This window comes from Alexandromys fortis, unplaced genomic scaffold (assembly GCF_014885135.2).
Source record: "Alexandromys fortis isolate MF-2015 unplaced genomic scaffold, M_Fortis_MF-2015_v1.1 scaffold_128, whole genome shotgun sequence".
NCBI classification, from domain to species: domain Eukaryota; kingdom Metazoa; phylum Chordata; class Mammalia; order Rodentia; family Cricetidae; genus Alexandromys; species Alexandromys fortis.
The window spans coordinates 4865928-4886400 of NW_026068012.1; the positions used below are offsets into that span (position 1 = coordinate 4865928).

General features: G+C 33.6%; 2 protein-coding genes across 2 annotated transcripts; both read right to left on the bottom strand.

Annotated features, from left to right (window-relative positions):
* Positions 1–3327: 3327 nt before the first annotated feature.
* LOC126513637 (olfactory receptor 4A15-like) lies at positions 3328–4245 on the bottom strand. Its single transcript, XM_050162123.1, has one exon. The coding sequence runs from the start codon at positions 4243–4245 to the stop codon at positions 3328–3330; it is 918 nt and encodes a 305-aa protein (XP_050018080.1).
* A 9681-nt stretch (positions 4246–13926) lies between these two features.
* Positions 13927–14868, bottom strand: LOC126513635 (olfactory receptor 4A16-like). Its single transcript, XM_050162119.1, has one exon. It carries the CDS (start codon positions 14866–14868, stop codon positions 13927–13929), a length of 942 nt encoding a protein of 313 aa, XP_050018076.1.
* Between the last annotated feature and the right edge of the window lie 5605 nt (positions 14869–20473).

Consider the following 20473-nt stretch of genomic DNA (forward strand, 5'->3'; position numbering starts at 1 on the left):
GTTGCCTTTTTGTCTTAGTGACAGTGTGCTTTGCTTTTTTATTATCTTTTCTTTTTTTGTATCTCCATATATCCATGTTGTTTTTCTCTCTACTATATTTTTGGTCCTATTTTCAGTTTTTTGTCAACAACTAAAAAACAAATACTGCTGCTTTTTAAAGCAAATGAGACCATGCCCTAGTGTGCTGGTATCTTAAAGGCTATTGGTTGAAGGATCAGAAGGAGCTCCCTCAGCAGTTTGTCACCTAGGAAGTAAAAAGAAACATTTATCAATACCAAATATTAAAAGTAGAACAATAAGGAGAATTGGTGAAAAGAGGTGAAGGCCTTAAAAACAACAGAAAGAGCTATGGGTGTTGTCCTAAAAGACAATAGAAAAAAATATAATTTTCTGCAATGAAGTGGACTCTGTTAAACAAACTTGAATTGTTTGTACAATTTTTTAGACAACAGATCTGACAATTATACTTACCAAAAAATAGTGGAAGATAAAAAGGAACTGAAAGATAAGATTAAGGAAAACATAGGTGATGCAGATAAAAAGAAGGATCCATCCTTTTGCTTTGTATAAGAAACACACCTCTGTAATAGAGTTTGAAGTCAGGGGTTCTGATGCCTCCAGAAGTTCATTTATTATAAAAGATTGTTTTGGCTATCCTGGGTATTTTTCTTTTCCATATGAAGTTGAGTACCTTTCTTTCAAGGTCTGCCACACTGAACCTCATAGAAGAGAAAGTGGGAAGTACACTTGAACTCATTGGCACAGGAGACCACTTCCTAAATATAATCCCAGCAGCACAGACACTGAGAGAAACAATTAATAAATGGGACCTCCTGAAACTGAAGAGCTTCTGTAAAGCAAAGGACACAGTAACAGACATAATGATAGCCTGCAGAATGAGAAAAGATCTTCATGAACCCCACATCAGACAAAGGTATGATTTCCAAAATATACAAAAAACTCAGAAACATCAAAAGAACACATAACCCAATAAAAAAAAATGGAGTACATACCTAAACAGAGAACTCTCAACAAAGGAATCTAAAATGCCTGAAAGACACCTAAGGAAATGTTCAACATCCTTCATCATCAGAGAAATGCAAATCAAATCAACTCTGAGATTCCATCATATACCTGTAAGAATGGACAAAATCAAAAACACTGATGACAACTTATGCTGGTTGTTGGGTAAAGGGAACACTTCTGCATTGCTGGTGGGAATGCAAGCTGGCATAACCCCTTTTGGATGTCAGTGTGGTGATTTTTCAGAAGATTAGGAAGCAACCTTCCTCAGGACCCAGTAATACCACTTTTTGGTATATATCCAAAGGATGCTCAATCATGTCACAAAGACATGTGCTCAACTATGTTCATAACAGCATTGTTTGTCATAGCCAGAACCTGGAAACAACCTAAATGCCTCTTGAACGAAGAATGGATAAGGAAAATGTGGTACATTTACACAATGGAGTACTACACAGCAGAAAAAATAATATCTTGAATTTTGCAGGCAATGGAAGGAGCTAGAAAACATCATATTGTAAGGTGAGTTAACCCAGACACAGAAAGACAGTTATCACATGTACTCACTCATAGGTGGTTTTTAAAAATAAAGCAAAGAAATCCAGTCTACAAACCATAATTCCAGAGAACTTAGACAACAATGAGGGCACTAAGAGAGACTTACATAGATATAATCTACATGGAAAGTAGAAAAAGAAAAGATCTCCTGAGTAAATTGGGAGGATGGGGACCTTGGTGGAGGGTTGAAGGGAAGAGGGGAGGACCAGGGAGGGGAGCAGAGAAAAATGTAGAGCTCAAAAATATCAATAAAAACAAACAAACAAACAAAAACAAAAAAGAAACACACCTCAACTTCAAAGACAGACATTACCTCAGAGTAAAGGGTTGGGAAAAGATGTTACAATCAAATGAACCTAAGAAACAAGCTATCCTACTACCTAACAAATTAGACTTCAAACTAAAAATAATCAGAAGAGATGAGGAAAGATATTTCATATTTTTCACAGGAAAATTCATAAAGATGAAGTCTCAATTCTGAACATCTATGTTCCAAATACAAGGGCACCCATATTTGTAAAAGAAACATTACTAAAGCATAAATCACATATCGAACCCCACACACTAATGGTGAAAGACTATGGTATTTTCTAAATACCTGCTCTTAAACTCTATACTGCATTGCTGTAAACTCTTTGATTATGGGTTATGATATTTTACCAATGGAAGGTAGGAAGGAACTATACTCTTTCAAAGTGCCATGATCTCTTAAGGAGACAGACATTGTAAAATAGTATGGCATTAAGCTTTCAAAGCTAAGAACATTTTTTATTATTACTACACAATAATAGCAAGCATAGCAGCACGTGTGTTCATATGATTTTTCAATCTGAAAATCAGATTTGGCTATTTTTCTATGTATCTCCATTATTTGCTTGTATTTTTGTATAAACCTTTCTATATGCCCTTTATCATTAATATTAAGACAGCAATATTATTTTTATTTAATATTAATATTCTAAGAAATTTCAGCATAATTATATAAATAAGATCCCTTTCAAATACAAAACTAAAATTTATATTTTGAATATTAATGTGCCATTAATACTGTGTGAGGTAAAGAATGAGCAGAGTTGCTACATATTACATCTTTATTCCTAAAAAGAGGTAATAAGCTTTCTCAGTTCTCAAAAATCAACTACATATATTTAAGAAATACAAAAGACATTTCCATTAAATAAAATAAGTTTCTATTAAATAAAATAAATTATGCGACATAAATTCATAGTATGTGCAAACAATTCTGTTACCAAAATTTAATGTACATTTTTCTACAAATTCAGAAAATCTTAAAAATGTATGTTTCTAATGGGAATAAGTCACTTAATAATTGTTTTTGCTCTACATAGTTATTACCATTGAGGAGAACTTTCTGTTATAAAGTAATTTTTACCATTTATTTTAATTTATTTTGAAATTTTATTGTTTACACTTTTTGAAAATTTTATTCAAGTGTACTATATTTACATAATTTCCCCCTGCCCTTTCCTCCATTGAACTCCATCCTTACCACACCAGTTTCTCAAAAATTTCATGGCCTCTTATTATTTAGTTATTATTGTTTCATATGTATATTTGAATATTTAGTTATTTATAACTACAACTTGATGAGTTTATTTAGTGTTGTTTGTGTATATGTTATCTAGAGGTGAGTACTTGAGATTGGATACTTAACCAGGGTAACAGTCCTTAGAGAAGATTAATTCCTTTCCTTAGTAGCCATAATTTTATGACATTTCTTTCAATTCATTTCCTTTTTCTTGTCCAAAGTTTTCTCATGGCATTTTTCATCTCTGTATTTCTCAGCGTATATATAAGGGGGTTCAACATGGGGGTGATAACAGTATAGAAAACAGTCAATGATTTATCAATTGGTAAAGTAGAAGGAGGTCTCACATACATAAAAATACAGGGAACAAAGAAGAGGACTACCACAGTGATGTGGGAGCCACAGGTGGATAAGGCTTTGCGCCTCCCTTCCTGACTGAGATTCTTCAGAGAGTGGAGAATGACCCCATAAGAAATTAGCAACAACATAAAAATAACAACACAGATTGCCCCATCATTGGCAACAACTGTAAGGCCAATAACATAGGTGTCTGTGCAGGCCAGTTTTAATAAAGGGTACATATCACAAATGAAGTGGTCAATGACATTAGAACCACAGAAAGGAAGGTTATATACAAAGAGAAGTTGGACTATAGCATGCACAAAACCCCCAACCCAGGCCAGCAGCAGAAGCAGAACACACACACGTTGGTTCATGATGGTCAGATAATGCAAGGGTTTGCAGATGGCCACATACCGGTCATAGGCCATGACGACCAAGAGTAAAATCTCAGCACCACCAAATAAGTGTCCTATAAAAAGCTGTGTCATGCAAGCTTGGAAGGAAATAGTTTTCTTCTCATAAAGTAAGTCTATAAACATATTTGGTGTAACTGTGGTTGAATAAACAGCATCCATAAATGATAAGTAGCCAAGAAAGAAATACATGGGGGCATCTAAACTTGGGCTGACCACAACAGTCACAACAATGAGCAGGTTGCCTGCCATTGTCACAATGTAGATAACCAAGAACAGAACAAATAATATTTTTTGGCCTTCAGGACTCTGAGTGAGACCCAATAGAACAAACTCAGTCACATTGTTTCTTTGTTCCATATATATTTTATACTTTGTTCCTTCTGTATATTTTCATGTCAGGAGTCAAACAAATTATTTAAAATTTTATCAATGACTTCATGAATTTTTTTTTAAATTTTTATTTATTCTGAAAACAAGAAAATAGAGATCATGACTTACTTTATCCCCACACTTATAGATAAAACAAACAGGAGTTTCCAAATTCAGTTTTCTTACAGACTAATTGAAAGAAATATAACATATTAGAGATTTATGAGGAAAAAGAACAGATTGTTAATAAATGAGTTGTAACAACTAGATTTTACAACTACTAGATAAAATCAGACATAAATCTAGTATAATAAGAAAAAAACAAAATAATATGGATTAAATATAAAATATAAGGTTAAAAAATATATAAAAGAAACATAAAAGAAACAAAAGCATGCAAGATAATAATGAAAGACAACAACATAAGGTATATTATTTTATAATTTCAAAATATAAGCAAATTATTTTAATAAAACCTTAATACTTAAAGTTCAATAAAAGAAATACTTTCAAATGTTTTAAAAAGCATTATAAGATGCTAAAATTTTGTCATTAGAAGAAAGTGAAAAAATATAGGATGCTGAAGTTCAAATATAAATCTGTATCTAACAGATAGTCAACAAATTGCTTGTGCAGTTGAAAAGGATATTTTTGTATTCTGAAGTTCAATGCAAATTTTGTATTTTGGATAAAATTTGACAATCTATAATGAATAAGAAAATTCAAGTATTTGTCATCTCACCAGTTCTAGTCTTTAAATCTGTTCCAAAACATTAAAGTCACACAACATGAGGACACACTCTGCTGTTTTATTTACGAATAGAGGAAGCAAAAAATGAAATAGTAAAATAAATGATAATAATTAAATAAAACACAATGTTGTAAAATTTATATATATATATAGTTGATGTAGGACGACAGAAGAAATCTTACATTAAAGAAGGAAACTAATAGGAGGAAACAATAAAGAAAGACAGAGAGGGAGGGGAAGAGAGAGAAGAGGGTGCAGGATTGATTTCATATACCAAGTTACCATACCATTATATGTACACATGCCATGGTATACATGAGGAGGTCAGAGGACAACTTGCAGGAGTCAGTTCTCCTTTTAAATCATGTATGTCCTGGAGGAGGATAAAACTCAAGTCATCAGGTTCCATGGCAGGCACTTTTATCAGCTGAGTCATCTAACCAGCCCAACTCATTAATACTCTCAAGAACACTAAATTTCCCTCATCATCAATTTTCTCCCTGTATTATATTATTCTGTCATCACACTTATGTAAGTCCAATTTGAAAAAGAATCTATCTTTTTCCCTATATTACCTTTAAGGAAGCACCTACCTCTATTCTATATTCTTTGTATACTCCTCACTTCACCGGACCTGAGGGCTGATTTTGTTCTTCTTCTATTTATTTGTTGTCCTGCTATTTATGCCAACAGAAGTAGCAGCAGGCTTAAAAATTATGCTAGTTTATTTGATTCCCCTCATTCAACTACTGCAGTGTTACATCATCCTCTAATGTTTAACATATTCAACAATGCTAAGAGAATGTCTTAGTTGAAACTATCAACTGATTGTTCAGTGGAAGATCCCTTAAGTAGTTGCTTTGGAAATTAGTTGTTAAGAATAGTAATCAGGAAAACATACTTCAGATTTTATAGTGTTAAGACATGCAAAAGCATTACAGTTTTATACAGATCCATAGACATTTTAATGGTCACAATGGATCCATAATGGGAATGATCATCACAATGCCAGAGACAAAAATTTAAAAGACCCTTACAAATAAATATACATCCTTAGTTACCTAGGAAGGACATATTCATTCAGCTCAAATTCAGAAATGTGGTTCTTGATTTCTGGTCCAGAATGATGACAACTTCACACATTGATTCCACTTCTTAAGAGAGATCAAAATGACACAAGTGCTAATCTGGATTTTGAAATGCTTCCAGCTAAACAATTTTCTTCATGCCTGCAAGAATTCAGACTGAACAGTCATTCAGAAAAAAAATGAAGTATTACTTTTTAACCTTGTTAGTATTTTTCAACTGAATATTTAGAATATCTTATAATTGCAAACCTTCGGTATTGATTTGCAACACAGAAATCTGAAATCTTTCTTTTTTAAAAATTTCTTGAAATAGTGAATAAATATTAAATGTGCATGCTGAGGATACATAGGTAAATTTTGTTGGAGACAATAAATACTTAATAAAAATAATTGTAATTATGTTTTATATAAAAATTAATATAATGAAATAATCTTTGAAACACTGGGGTCCCAGGTATACTAGCCTGTAGATGCAGTTGAACTTAGATTGCTTGAAGGTTAGAAATAGTCTTAATCTGTATTCCTTCATTCTTATGTGAGTTTATCATTTCTGATTTTGAAAGCCCAGCTCCATGAATACTGATAGAGACAAACATTTTAAGGGAAGAACAAAGTCTGTGGATGTTTTATATAACACCTTGACAAACTATCCATCATTGGTATCTCCAATGGTACTTTTCCTCTAATTAGATTCACTGGGACCTTATTTGTAATTCTGAAGGTAGGCTATGCATCTCCTCAGATACCCCCAAGGACAACCAATATAGACTTGAAGAAAATATCATGAGTGAACAACTTGAGGACAAATTACCAAATAATAATGCCCAATCTTGGACAATAAAAAGAATGTATAAAATTTAATATATGAAAATCACTTTGAGTATATTATTTAACTTATTCTTTACCAGTTGATAATTGATAACACAGTAAAAAGATGAGCAATATTAATTTCAAACTAGTTACCAAAGAAATATTACTAAAACTCAAGGCAGACATAAAACCACACACACTAATAGTAGGAGACTTCAACACACCTCTCTCTCCAATGGACAGGTCAATCAGACAGAAACCTAATAGAGAATTAAGAGAATTATTGGAGGTAATGAAGCAAATGGACTTAACAGACATCTACAGAACACTCCACCCAAATAGGAAAGAATATACCTTCTTCTCTGCAGCTCATGGAACCTTCTCAAAAATTGACCATATACTCGGAAATAAAGGAAACCTCCACAGATACAAAAGAATATCAGTGTCTACCTGTGTCTTATCAGATCACCACGGTTTAAAGTTAGATGGCAACAACTATGCTACCCCCAGAAAGCCGACAAACTCATGGAAACTGAACAGTCAACTACTGAACCACACCTGGGTCAAGGAAGAAATTAAGAAAGAAATTAAAGTCTTTTTTGAATTTAATGAAAATAAAGAGACAACATACTCAAACCTATGGGACACGATGAAAGCAGTGCTAAGAGGAAAGTTCATAGCACTAAGTGCCCACTTAAAGAAAACGGAGAAAGCATACATTGGGGACTTAATAGCACACCTGAAAGCTTTAGAAAAAAAAGAAGCAGAGGTGCCCAGAAGGAGTAGAAGACTGGAAATAATCAAACTGAGGGCAGAAATCAACAAAATAGAAACTCAGAAAACAGTCCAAAGAATCAATGAAACAAAAAGTTGGTTCTTGGAGAAAATCAACAAGATCGACAAACCCCTATCCAAACTAACTAAACAACAGAGAGAGAACACGCAAATAAATAAAATCAGAAATGAAAGGGGGGACATAACCACAGACACAGAGGAAATCCAGAGAATCATTAGATCTTACTATAAAAGCCTGTATGCCACAAAACTGGAAAATGCAAAAGAAATGGACAGTTTTTTAGATAAGTACCATATACCAAAGCTAAACCAAGACCAGGTGAATGATCTAAATAGACCTGTTTGTCGTGAAGAACTAGAAACTGTTATCAAAAATCTCCCTTCCAAAAAAAGCCCAGGCCCAGATGGGTTCAACGCAGAATTCTACCAGAACTTCCAAGAAGAGCTAATACCTATACTCCTTAACGTATTTCACAATATAGAAACAGAAAAGTCATTGCCAAATTCCTTTTATGAAGCTACAGTTACCCTGATACCAAAACCACAGAAAGACCCAACCAAGAAAGAGAATTACAGGCCTATCTCACTCATGAATATCGACGCAAAAATTCTCAATAAAATACTGGCAAACCGAATTCAAGAACACATCAGAAAAATTATCCATTATGATCAAGTAGGCTTCATCCCAGAGATGCAGGGCTGGTTCAACATACGCAAATCTATCAATGTAATCCACCATATAAATAGACTGAAAGAAAAAAACCATATGATCATTTCATTAGATGCGGAAAAAGCATTCGACAAAATTCAACACCCCTTTATGATAAAGGTCTTGGAGAGAATAGGGATACAAGGGTCATACCTAAATATAATAAAAGCTATCTACAGCAAACCGACAGCTAACATTAAATTAAATGGAGAAAAACTCAAAGCCATCCCACTAAAATCAGGCTTAATTCAAATGTAAATATGTTCCTTAAAGGAAAAAGTTCAAGTTAATACAGCTTTAGAGAACAGTTGGCAGACTGTTTTAGTACAGGGTAGAGAAGGAGGAAACAAGTAGGAGACGATGTCTTTGAGAGACCTCAGAAAATAGTCACTAAAATGGATCCTGAAGTCACTGGTCATGAGTCTATAACATATACTGATACAGATTTCAAAGAATTTCACTCAATCAAAATAAATATCAGTGGGAATTCAGTTGTAAATTGATAGCAAAATTAAGACTAAAATTTAACCAATTGTTTACAAATATAGCAATATAATCTGTACATCTCCCCTGGAATGTATTTCTTGAATGAAAATTTCTACAAAGAAAAGTAAAGTGCACATAGTAGTACAAATTGTATATAATCATATTTTAGTAGTATCGACCATATTGTTTACTTTCAAGTATACTAGTTTTATTGGTATAAAATTTAAAATTAGTAGTTTCATGTATTTCAAGCATACTACTGATATTTGGGTAAATGTGTACACAATAAAGTGATCATGATAAATACGTCAATAATAAACTTATCTTTCAGGTGATTGATTATTTCCTTAAGGCATTTTAAGGAGATGCTTAGAAAAATTAATATCTATTTGTCCTGATTTTCATAATCATAAACAGTTATCATGTTATTGACTACTGTTTTAGTCAGGGTTCTCTAGAGAGACAGAATGGATTGAATAAATATAATATAAGGAGATTGGATTGATTTATAGGCTGTGGTCCAGGTGGTCCAACAATAGCTATATTTTAATGTAAAGTGCAGAATCTGATAGTTGTTCAGTCCCCAGAGTTAGATATCTCCGCTGATCTTCAGTATATGTGAAATCCCAAAGAAAATGTTTCTAATGCTATTGATGGAATGCCTAATTTATATGATAGATGAACTTGCCAGCAAGCATAAGAGCAAGCATGCTAAAAAGCAGAAGCCTCCCTTTTTAATGTCCTTTTATGAATGGAAGATAAGAAGGTATGGCTCAGGTTTAATGTAGGACTTCTTATCCCAATAATCCAATCTAGAAAAATCCTTCACAGGTATGCTCAACAGCTTGGGTTTTAGTTGATCTCAGATGTAGTCATGATGGAAACCAAGATTAGCCATCATAGTTATAATGTAGAATCATTGTTGCTAAGTATTAATATTAAAGCCTTTCACCTTGTTCTTTATGTTCTATGCTTTGACAAGCAATGTGCTCCACTCCTATAAGTCTAAAAAACCTCCCACACAACTGAAATAATGCATTATCTGCCATTTTGGGCCTGAGATGTGAGATATGATTTAGTTTAACAATATAAATTGCAATAATTGGCTATGTATCTTTCCTCCTTAATATTGTGTTATTTTATATCATATTGTCTTTATTCAACCCTCAAGGATAAGAAATTTCAAAGTTTATATTCAGTTAAAAATAACACAACAGTGAACATGAACATAGTTCTTTAAAATAAGTTCAGTTTTATTTGTCTAAATTAACAGTAGTAGGATTTCTTGATAATGAATATTTTCATTTTTAAAATATTTTACTGTTAATTATTTATATGCTTTCGTACATGAAAGTTTACATACATGTGGAAGTAGATGTCCACAGAGTCTGGATGAGGGAGCTGCGACATGGGAAACGGGAACTGAACTTGGCTCATCTCCATAATTTCTTTTCTTTTCTTTTCTTTTCCAAACTTATTTCCGTAATAACTCTTGAGTCAATATCTCCAAGAAGAATGCAGAATGACTTCTGTTCCACACATCAAGAACATCCATTTTATTTTGATTTGATTTATAGAATTTATGTATTATTTTGGAATTTTGTTCTGGTTATAAAGGGTCTACAATGGAACTCTAATTGGTCTTGAATTGGTGACACAATTGTTTCAGTTTCCCAAAATCTAGGCTGATGCCACCAACCATAGACCTTCTGCCTTTTGACAGCAACTATTCTAACAGATGTGAAATGACATCTACTTTCAGCTATTATTTTCATTTCCCTGATGATTAGTAACACAGTGAAACATGTAGTGGATACTTTGGCCATTTGCTAGTCTCCTAATAATGTATTTTGAAAATGAATGCACTGGAGTTTTGTAATGTATTTGGTTTTGTCGTTGTTAGGTTTTGTTTTCCTTTTTTCTTTTTTTCCCTTTTTAGATTTATTTTTATTTTTGAGTTTATAATTATATCATTTCTCCTTTTCTCCATCCAAACAAGGTCATATACTCTCTTTGCTCTTTTTCAAATACATGACTTTTTTTCATTATTTGTTTTCATTTTTGATACTGGATGTCATGTAGATGATCTTGAATTTCATTATTTGTTTTCATTTTTGATACTGGATGTCATGTAGATGATCTTGAATTCATGAATCCCGTTTCTACTTCCCAGGTGCTTGGATTAAAAATATACTATCATTTCCACACAGGTTTGTTTAATGTTGCTTGTGTAATACTTAGACTCTAACTAGGGCTTCACATATGCTATGTAAGCACCCATTTATGGAGCTGTAGGCCCAACTGAGTTTTATTTACCCTAAGTAAGAAAATGAACTCATGCCATTTTAAGAAAATGGATAAACTTCCAGCATATATAACCACTATATTATTGTAAAAAAAGCTGTGAAAGAATAATAATAATAATAGTATAAGCACATAGTCTGTGCATTAATTGAATTTATCATACCTGCTCGAGAAAGAAAATAATTTAACAGATATCTGAGAAAATTTTCTATCCAAAAGACATGCATCTACTAACTGATAAAATGGTCAAGTGATGGTTCACATAATGATACAATTTTTTTGACCCAGCTTCTCCCTCTCATTTATCATCATTGAGTTTCTTAGATGATACATGAATGTGACTAGTATGAGGTCCACTGAGATCTAACACAAAGTTTATAGTATAGAAGGAGCTGCCGACAGGCCTGCTTTTCGTCCTGCCCAGCTCCCACACAGTTAGCTTTACACCCGAAATAACAACACACAAACTGTATTCATTTAAACACTTCCTGGCCTATCAGCTCTAGCCTCTTACTGGCTAACTCTCACGTCTTGACTAACCCATTTCTAATAATCTGTGTGGCTTACCGGGAATGATTCTAGCCTACGTCCATCTTGGGCCAGAGCTTCATGGTGTCTGACCCACTTCCCTTCTTCCCAGCATTCTGTTCTGTCTACTCCACCCACCTAAGGGCTGGCCTATCAAATGGGCCAAGGCAGTTTCTTTATTAACCAATGAAATCAACACAAACAGATTGACAGATGACAATACTACATCATTATAGTTGTGTTACTTCTTTGAAATGTATTGTTTGCTGCTAAGAGGACATCAATATATAGACAGGAATGACCATTTTTAATGAACACATTTTTGTAGGAAAATACCAAATAAATCCCCATGCATTTAAAGAATAACTCAGAGCCAATCAGAGTTATTGATTGAGGTCTTCCAGTTTTAAATATTAATTATATATGTGACATATTTAGATTTATTGATTGAGTTGACTGAGGTTTTCCAAGGGAGGCTTGCTCTCTTCTGGAGAGAGGCTGAAGGGGAGAAGATGGGATTTCATAAGGGAGTTGGAAAAGAGATTTGGAAGAAAGGAGGGAGGGAAATTTGCTGTCAGTATGTACAAAAAATAAAATATTTTTAAAAAATAAATGAATGAATAACTAAATAAAAAGTATGCTCTTATCCCCAAGTGCTCTCCAGTATGAGTAAACAAAATATTATTTTCAAAATAAGATAGAGTAAAAAAGGATATATATAGTCACTTGGAGTCTCTGAAATGTCCAGGTAGTAGCTGTTTTATATTGTGTCCATTGATAATATGAGTTACTTCAAATAAAATATTAATAATTGCTAAAAGGCTGAAGTAAAGCAATGAACATCATAGCTGAGGAATAATTATAATGCACAATTCTACTGTGGTTATGTGGAATTTAATATCGTGAATTAATTTTGATAATTCTTCAAGGAACAAAAACTGCAGCATCGCATGTTCATTTCTGCTCCTGTTCTCCAGTCTCCTTAATTAATTAGTACTCTGGAAGCAAACTTTATAGAAAACTCAAGAGATTCATTTGTGGAGGGAGGGTTGGTGGTCTTGAAAAGCATAAAGTGAATCTCAAGTCAGCTTAGTAACAATTTCTCTTAGAAATGAATGAGGGTAAGTATAATAATCTCTTACACTGGTCTGCAGTCATATCAAGAGAGTTAATATCTATTTCCCAATCTTCTATAAGAAAATATTAGTTTTTATATTCTTAGTCAAACATTCTAAGCATGCTGCTGCATAGGTTTTTTTTTGAAGCACTTTCCTGTGTGATTGCATTGTTAATGATTTGAAACAGAGCTCTGTCCCATGAAGAAGATTGTAAATTAATGAACCCGATACAAACAATTTAGTTCCAAAAGTTGATGCTTTAAATTATAGCCTCTGGGTAAAAGAAGTTAAATATTTTGGAATAGCAAACTTGACCCAAATGCAATCTTAACAATTTGTGGGAAAAGAAGCAATCTTGTTCCCCCCACATTTCCTTCCACCATGACAGAATTGATTTGATAAAAATAAAATCTAATTTTGCCCCAGATTTAAAGTTTCCTGGTCCCACGAGTGCTCCTGCAAACACTGATGAAGTTACTTGTCTTTCTTTGTGCAGAGAACACAGAGGATAACATTATGGTGCCTCATAAAAGACATAAAACACTCAATGTCTGCAAATACCTTGTACTTTCCCACTGCTCTGAATTGTGGTGGTCTTAATGTGAATTCAGTCATGAGAAAATAGTATTAATACATTTTTTAATTTGTTATTTGAAAGAATATAAAAATGAATAGTCATATGGATGTATCTTTAATCATCCTTATCCTGTTTTGTTTTTCTGCTGTTTTTAAACCTTTATTTTCTTTTACTATGTTTGAATTAAAATTATAGTAATCCCTGCCATAGTGAATGATATTAAGTATCCCACAGTGATTTCAAGCACCGTCTTCCATCCTTTCTCAGCAACTCTATACCACTCTTAACATACAACCATTACTCTCTTGGAACTTCTCAATTGCTATTGCAGTTTCTTTTCTTTTCTTTTATTTTCTATTAGATTAATTTTAATCTCAATAGAAAATTGATTCTTCTCCTCAATGACTTTGTACAAAGAAAAGCGTACCTAAAGAATTCTCTGAGCATACTGCATCCTTTGTTAGCGGTTATTGTCTATGTGTAGCTTTGAGATTAGTGTGTGTTCAGCAAGGAAACATTCTTAATCTTCCCGTAGTTTGTCTTCCATACCAAAGTTTTTCCATACAACTCTTCATCTCTGAATTTCTCAGTGTATATATTAAAGGATTTAACATGGGGGTGATAATTGTATAAATTACAGTCAGGGATTTATCAATAGGAAAGTTGGAGACAGGTCTAACATACATGAAAATACAGGGAACAAAAAAGAGGACAACTACCATGATGTGGGAACTGCAGGTGGACAGGGCTTTACGCCTCCCTTCCTCACTATAGGTTTTAAGAGAGTTTAGAATAATCCCATAGGAGACTAGGAGAAGGATAAAGACAGTCATACAAATTGCTCCACCATTGGCAACCACAGTGAGGCCGATTAAATAAGTGTCAGTACAGGCTAATCCCAGTAATGGGTACATGTCACAGATAAAGTGATCAATGACATTGGGGCCACAAAAGGGGAGGTTGTAAACAAAGATAACTTGAACAAAAGAGTGGGCAAAACCTCCAGCAAAGGCTGCCACCAATAGGAGAATGCAAACCCGACGATTCATGATGGTCATATAATGCAGTGGTTTACAGATGGCTACATAGCGGTCATAGGCCATGAAAACCAGAAGGAAAACCTCAGCACCACCAAATAAGTGCTCTACAAAGAGCTGGCCTATGCAGGCTGAAACTGAAATTGTTTTTCTGCTGCAGATCAAGTCCATAATCAACTTTGGCGAGAAGGCAGTGGAATAAATAGCATCCATGAGTGACAAACATGCAAGGAAGAAGTACATTGGGGAGTTCAGTGAGGGGCTGGCAATCACTGTCCCCACAATGAGCAGGTTGCCCACCATTGTCACAATGTAGATGAGTAAAAATACGACAAACAATGCTTTTCTCCCTGCAGAATCTCCTGTGAGACCTAAAAGGATAAATTCTGTCACGTTGTTCTGCTCCATTTAGTCTGACAAGAGTAGATCCAGAGATAATACCTCAGGAACACCTGTAATAAAATTGTGATCATGGACAAGAAACGTTTTATCTTATAATCAACAGCATCCTCAGTTTTTAGATATGAATCCCAATTGGGTTTTGAAAAGCATATAGCAGAATATGTTGATAATGCTATTTCTCTTTGGTTGATTTTGTTGAGCCCCAGCAAACAGATTTGTTGTCATCACTTAGGTTTATCTTTGTATCTGAGACCAAACAAAAGTTCCACAGTTATTGATATGCTTAGACTTCTTGTTTAAAATATTATTTTTCACAAATATCAACAATGACATAAGAAGGGTATTAATGTTAAGAAATCCATACTGTTGGTTGAATATAAAACTAGAATACATCAACTGACATAATGTCTATCATTTGATTTTGGTGTTATTTTGTAGTACATATATTCATAATACTATGTAACCCCCAGACAGCTCTACTCCAGGCACAACCATTTCTAAGCTATGATACTGTATCTTTACAACCTGTCCTAAACATCTCAAATGACTTTGTTCTTTAGAGATTTCATATTAAGTTTCAAGGAACTTGGCTTTACCTGTATCAAAAAGTTATAATACAATATTTAAAATGGTGGTCATATCATCTGATTCATTTTAAAGCTTTGATTTCTATTAAAACTGTCTTACTCAGTTTTATACTTAAAGGATCAACATAATTCTTAAAATTTTATTTAAAAATAACTTATTATATTTCATAAAATAATTTTATCAATCTAAGTCATAGAGGGTAACTCTGTATGTATGTCTCAACAACTTTGCTTGGATCATTTTAAGGTTCACAAGTAAAAGTCCATATCAAGTTTCCAGAACATAATACATATTAATTTCTTTACATTCTGACACTTTTCTTAATAAAATACATCTAATAATGAACCAAAAATAATTTTATTTCTTTCTTATATTCATATAATATATAACACTATAAATAAGATGATGTGATATTTTCTATTGTTATACATGTAATAACATAATACTTATTATTTGACCTTGTAGAAATTAAACAATAGTCACATTCTAACACTGGATACAACAAAAGTTGCACATTCCAGTTGACTTATTGCTATGATCCCTTAAATATTTTATTCAGAAATCACCAAAGAGACTAATAAGCCATTGATTTTCTTCAGTATAAGAATACTTTAACATCATTAGGCATTTATAATTGATATCCTGAATTTTATTTTGATCCAGAAATCATTCTTATCTATATAAAGGGTGACTGCGATATAATATACATGTGTGTATATATACATACTATACATATGATATATATTTACATATATTTACAGACAGATATAAAACTGCTTGGCTTAAATTCAAAAATAGTAGTTGAAAAGTCTTACTCTCTGTGAAAATATTTTCATAAAGAAACAACAATGGTATGTTTGGACAAGTGTGTAAAAATTAACCAAATTAAACAATTAACTGATTTAAATATTCCCTATCATATGCATATATATCTCACATGTGCAAATCATATATTTGTGAAGATTTTATCAGGATTCACAACATAATTTTATATTCTGTGGAGTAGTTAGGTACTTTCTCTTGCCAAGAATCAGATTATTTTTTTTTCTAGAGATTTTTCAGGGAGAGAAAGCAGCTGAGAAGTGATTGATTTAGTAATCTGAATTTGTTTCAGTTGTTCTAACTGCAGTTAAAACAGCACAAAGAAGGAAGAGGTCATAATTGTTTTACTCAAAAAAATATTCTAGCAAAATTCAGTCTTACCATGATGGCCAGATTCTCTCTGTCCAAGAATCTCCATGGCATGAAGGCTAAGAAATTGCAAGTTCTGTGTGTTTTAGTCTATGTTCTAATTCTTGGAAGATGGTCCAGATAGTTCTAAGCTTTAGTAGGAGCAAAATATTTCATCAAAGTCTCAAACTGAGAGATAAAGCTATATGACTGGTAGCTGCTGGGAGACTGAGAGTTAGTTGTTGATTTTAGAAATGTGTCTCCAGTAGGTCTAATCAGCTCCAATGGATAGCCACACACCCAAGAGTATACAGACAGCCTTAATTGCACTCAATGGGGTAAAAAAATAAATTAAGGAGCCCACATTTTTGTGTGAATATGGAATGAGAGTATATCTGGGACAAAAACGAGAAAAGAGCAAACTATGATCAAACTACTAAGAACAAAATTCTCAAAGATTTAACATAAACATATTTTAAAAGAAAATTTCATTAAATAGTATTATATATAATGTTGGAAGGAATTTTTTACCTTCCTAAGACTGAAATGGTGCACTTTCTTGGAGTCATCCACCCCCTTTTAGCTCTTACTAGCTTCCTGCTCCTCTTCCACAAAGCTCTCTGAGCCCTGAGAGGAGGACTTGATTAGAATTCCCAGTATGTAGTGTTCCAAAATCTCTCACTCTCACATTGACCTCTGTATTAGTTCCTATGTGCTGCAGGAAGAAGTGTCTCCGATGATGGCTGAGCAAGGCACCGATCTATGAGTATAGCAGAACATCTGTAAGAGTAGGTTCTTTAGTAGAATAGTACATTTTGGTTTTCCCCAAAACATTATGACTGATCCACATGTGAACTCAAAGTGTCTGTGGCAGTGTACACAGACCCTATACATGTTCAAGATAAATGTTGCCCATGCACTGAGGGGAGTATCTAGACACAAAATCACATTCCTTTTGCCAAGAAGATATTTGCAACTGATACCCACTTGCAAGGGAAAAAATGAGTTTTCTCCAGTGGGATCTTACTGTGTATAGTAACCACATTTCAGGGCAGGTCCTGTGCAATAAGGTCAATACAAAATGGTGGTGTTTCTATAGACTTTTGTCTCATTTCTTTGTTTGTACTTTTTTCTTCTATTGGTCTTTTGTCTGTATGATTTCTGAACTTGTGTTTTTGTAGTGCATGTGTGTATATGTATTTCTTGTACTTTTTCCTTTATTTTTATTTTAATCTACCTTGTTTCACTGTTTGCCTTATAAGAATAGAGAAAAAAATGGCAAGGAAGTAGGTAGGCGGGAAAAAGGATCTGGGAAAAGTTAGGGGAGAATAAACAGTGATCAGAATATATTGTATAAGAATATTAATAAAAAGCAATCGCCTGAGTTGGGAAACTTCCATTACTCTAAAATAGTCAACCCCCCCCCACATTTTCTCTCACATTACTATAGTGCATTGTCTATGAAATAGAGATAAGTTAATTGACCAATATTTTATTTCTTTTTACTTTTTCTTTCCAATCCTTACTTTCCGTATTCTTGCCCTCATAATTCAGATTTGCAGCACCTATGACATCATGGCCATCAAACCAGGCTTTACTACTTTCTGCTTTTACTTTTCTTCCATACACGCCCCTTTCACTTAGAAACTGCTGATTTCTCTGGAAGGCCTGATTAAAATTCTTCTGTTTTCCCTTGGGATGTGAACAGTCTCTCCATGATCTATGGGATATGAGATGAATTTGTGCTTGGACACAGCTTTTACACAGAGGTGCTCTTATTGGAGGGATGAAGGCAACAATCTGAAAGGGCAGAAGAAGAGAAATAAATGATAGGTAATATGTGTAAATATGAGCAAATAAAATGATATATATGCTTGAAATATAACAATGACATACATAGTTTTTACTGTCTACAATATTAATAAAAATTAAGACTATAAAATATATAATAAAAATTTTGAAAATACTACATTCTCACGAAATATAAATAATTGTATAAGAAGCAGAAATTTAGATGTTTTAAAACTTTGTCCAAGAGAATGAAAGTTTAAACACAAAGTACCCAAAATTATAGGGCAAATGAAGGTTGTTCTAAGAGGCAAGTTCATAGCACTACATGCCTACATGTACTGGAATGATTTCATATTAGTAACTTAACAGCATACCTGAAGCTCTAGAACAACAATAACAAAAAGAAGTATTGCCCCAAATAGTAGAGAGCAAGAAATAAACTCAGGATTAAAATCAATTTGAAAAAAGGATAGAAATAAAAAAAATAAATGAAACAAAGAATTGATTCTTTGTGAAAATAAATAAGATTGACAAACCTTTAATTAAATTGTCCAAAAAGCCAAAGGAAGAGATTCAAATGAACAGAACTAGAGATTAAAAGAGGGACATTGCAGCGGTCGGATTAATTAATCACCAGTAATTGATATTTAAACAAGTTTAATAACAAAACCAGACTCACGAAACCAAGGTTCCAGCGGAGTAGCCAGCGGAAACAGGAGAGAGCCGGAAGGGAGCGCGCAGCACAATATATCAGTAAACATACGCCTGAGGGCAGCCCGCCCCCAAGGGGAGGGCTTATCCCTACAGGACATTAAAACAGAAACTAAGGATAAAGAAAGAATCAAAGGTTTATACTTTAATAATATGCCAACAAATTGGAAAATCTAAAAGAAATGGATAAATTTTGTATATACCATCTAACAAATTAAACCAAATTCAGATAAACTGCTAGACAGTGGTGGTACAGACTTTTACTCCAAGAATTCTGGAGGCAAAGGCAGGCAGATCTCTGAGTTCAAGGCCAGTGTGGTCTATAAAACAAGTTCCAAAAGAAACAGGGCTACAAAAGGAAACTCTGTCTCAAAATAGAAGAAGGAGCATGATGAGATGAATAAGAGAGAGAAGAAAAAGAGGAAGAAGAAGTATGGATACATTTTTGAAATCTGAAGCATGCAGCACCGTAATGATGGAAAGAAACAGGAGAAAGAAAGCAATCGGGCAGTTTTTAGATAGAACTGTAATATTTGGTCATTCTACCTATGGTACTCAACAATCTCATCCTTGGCCAGAAGCCACAAATGTCCTTTCATTTAAAGGCAGTTTGGCCCTGGCCAGTGTGCCAGAAAAGTCTAGAGATACTAGTTCCTGTTATCTTTTCACACAGTGAAATTTGTGGGTGAATATTTCCCAGATTCCAGTTTAGACTCCTGGATGGAGAAGCACATGAATGCTTCATAGTTTAACAATAGCTGAGCTGTCATTTGTACTTGCCAAGAGAGGGAAATTCAGTTTCTTCCAGTGGAGTTCTACTGGGTGGATCAACCAGTCCAAGGAAGACCTCATGTTCACGTAAGGTGAACATAATACACTTCATGTTTTATTTTTATTTTTTTTTAAATATTTATTTATTATGTATACAATATTCTGTCTGTGTGTATGTCTGTAGGCCAGAAGAGGGCACCAGACCTCATTACAGATGGTTGTGAGCCACCATGTGGTTGCCGGGAATTGAACTCAGGACCTTTGGAAGAGCAGGCAGTGCTCTTAACCACTGAGCCATCTCTCCAGCCCCATGTTTTATTTTTTTAAATGTGCTTTTATTTGGTTATAGATTGTTGTGTTGTTTGTCTATTTGTTTGGGGGTATGGTTTCATTTTCATTTTGGTTTAGGGAAATTTTGCTGTTGTATTGGATTTTGGTTTGTTTTCCAGAAGTAACTTAAAGTTTGGTGGGTAGGAAGGGAGAGAGGATCTAGAAGGACTTGGAGAGGGGAAGAATATGATCAAAATATATCTAAAATTAAAAATTGTTTTATATAATAAAAATGACCTTGAAAGACAAA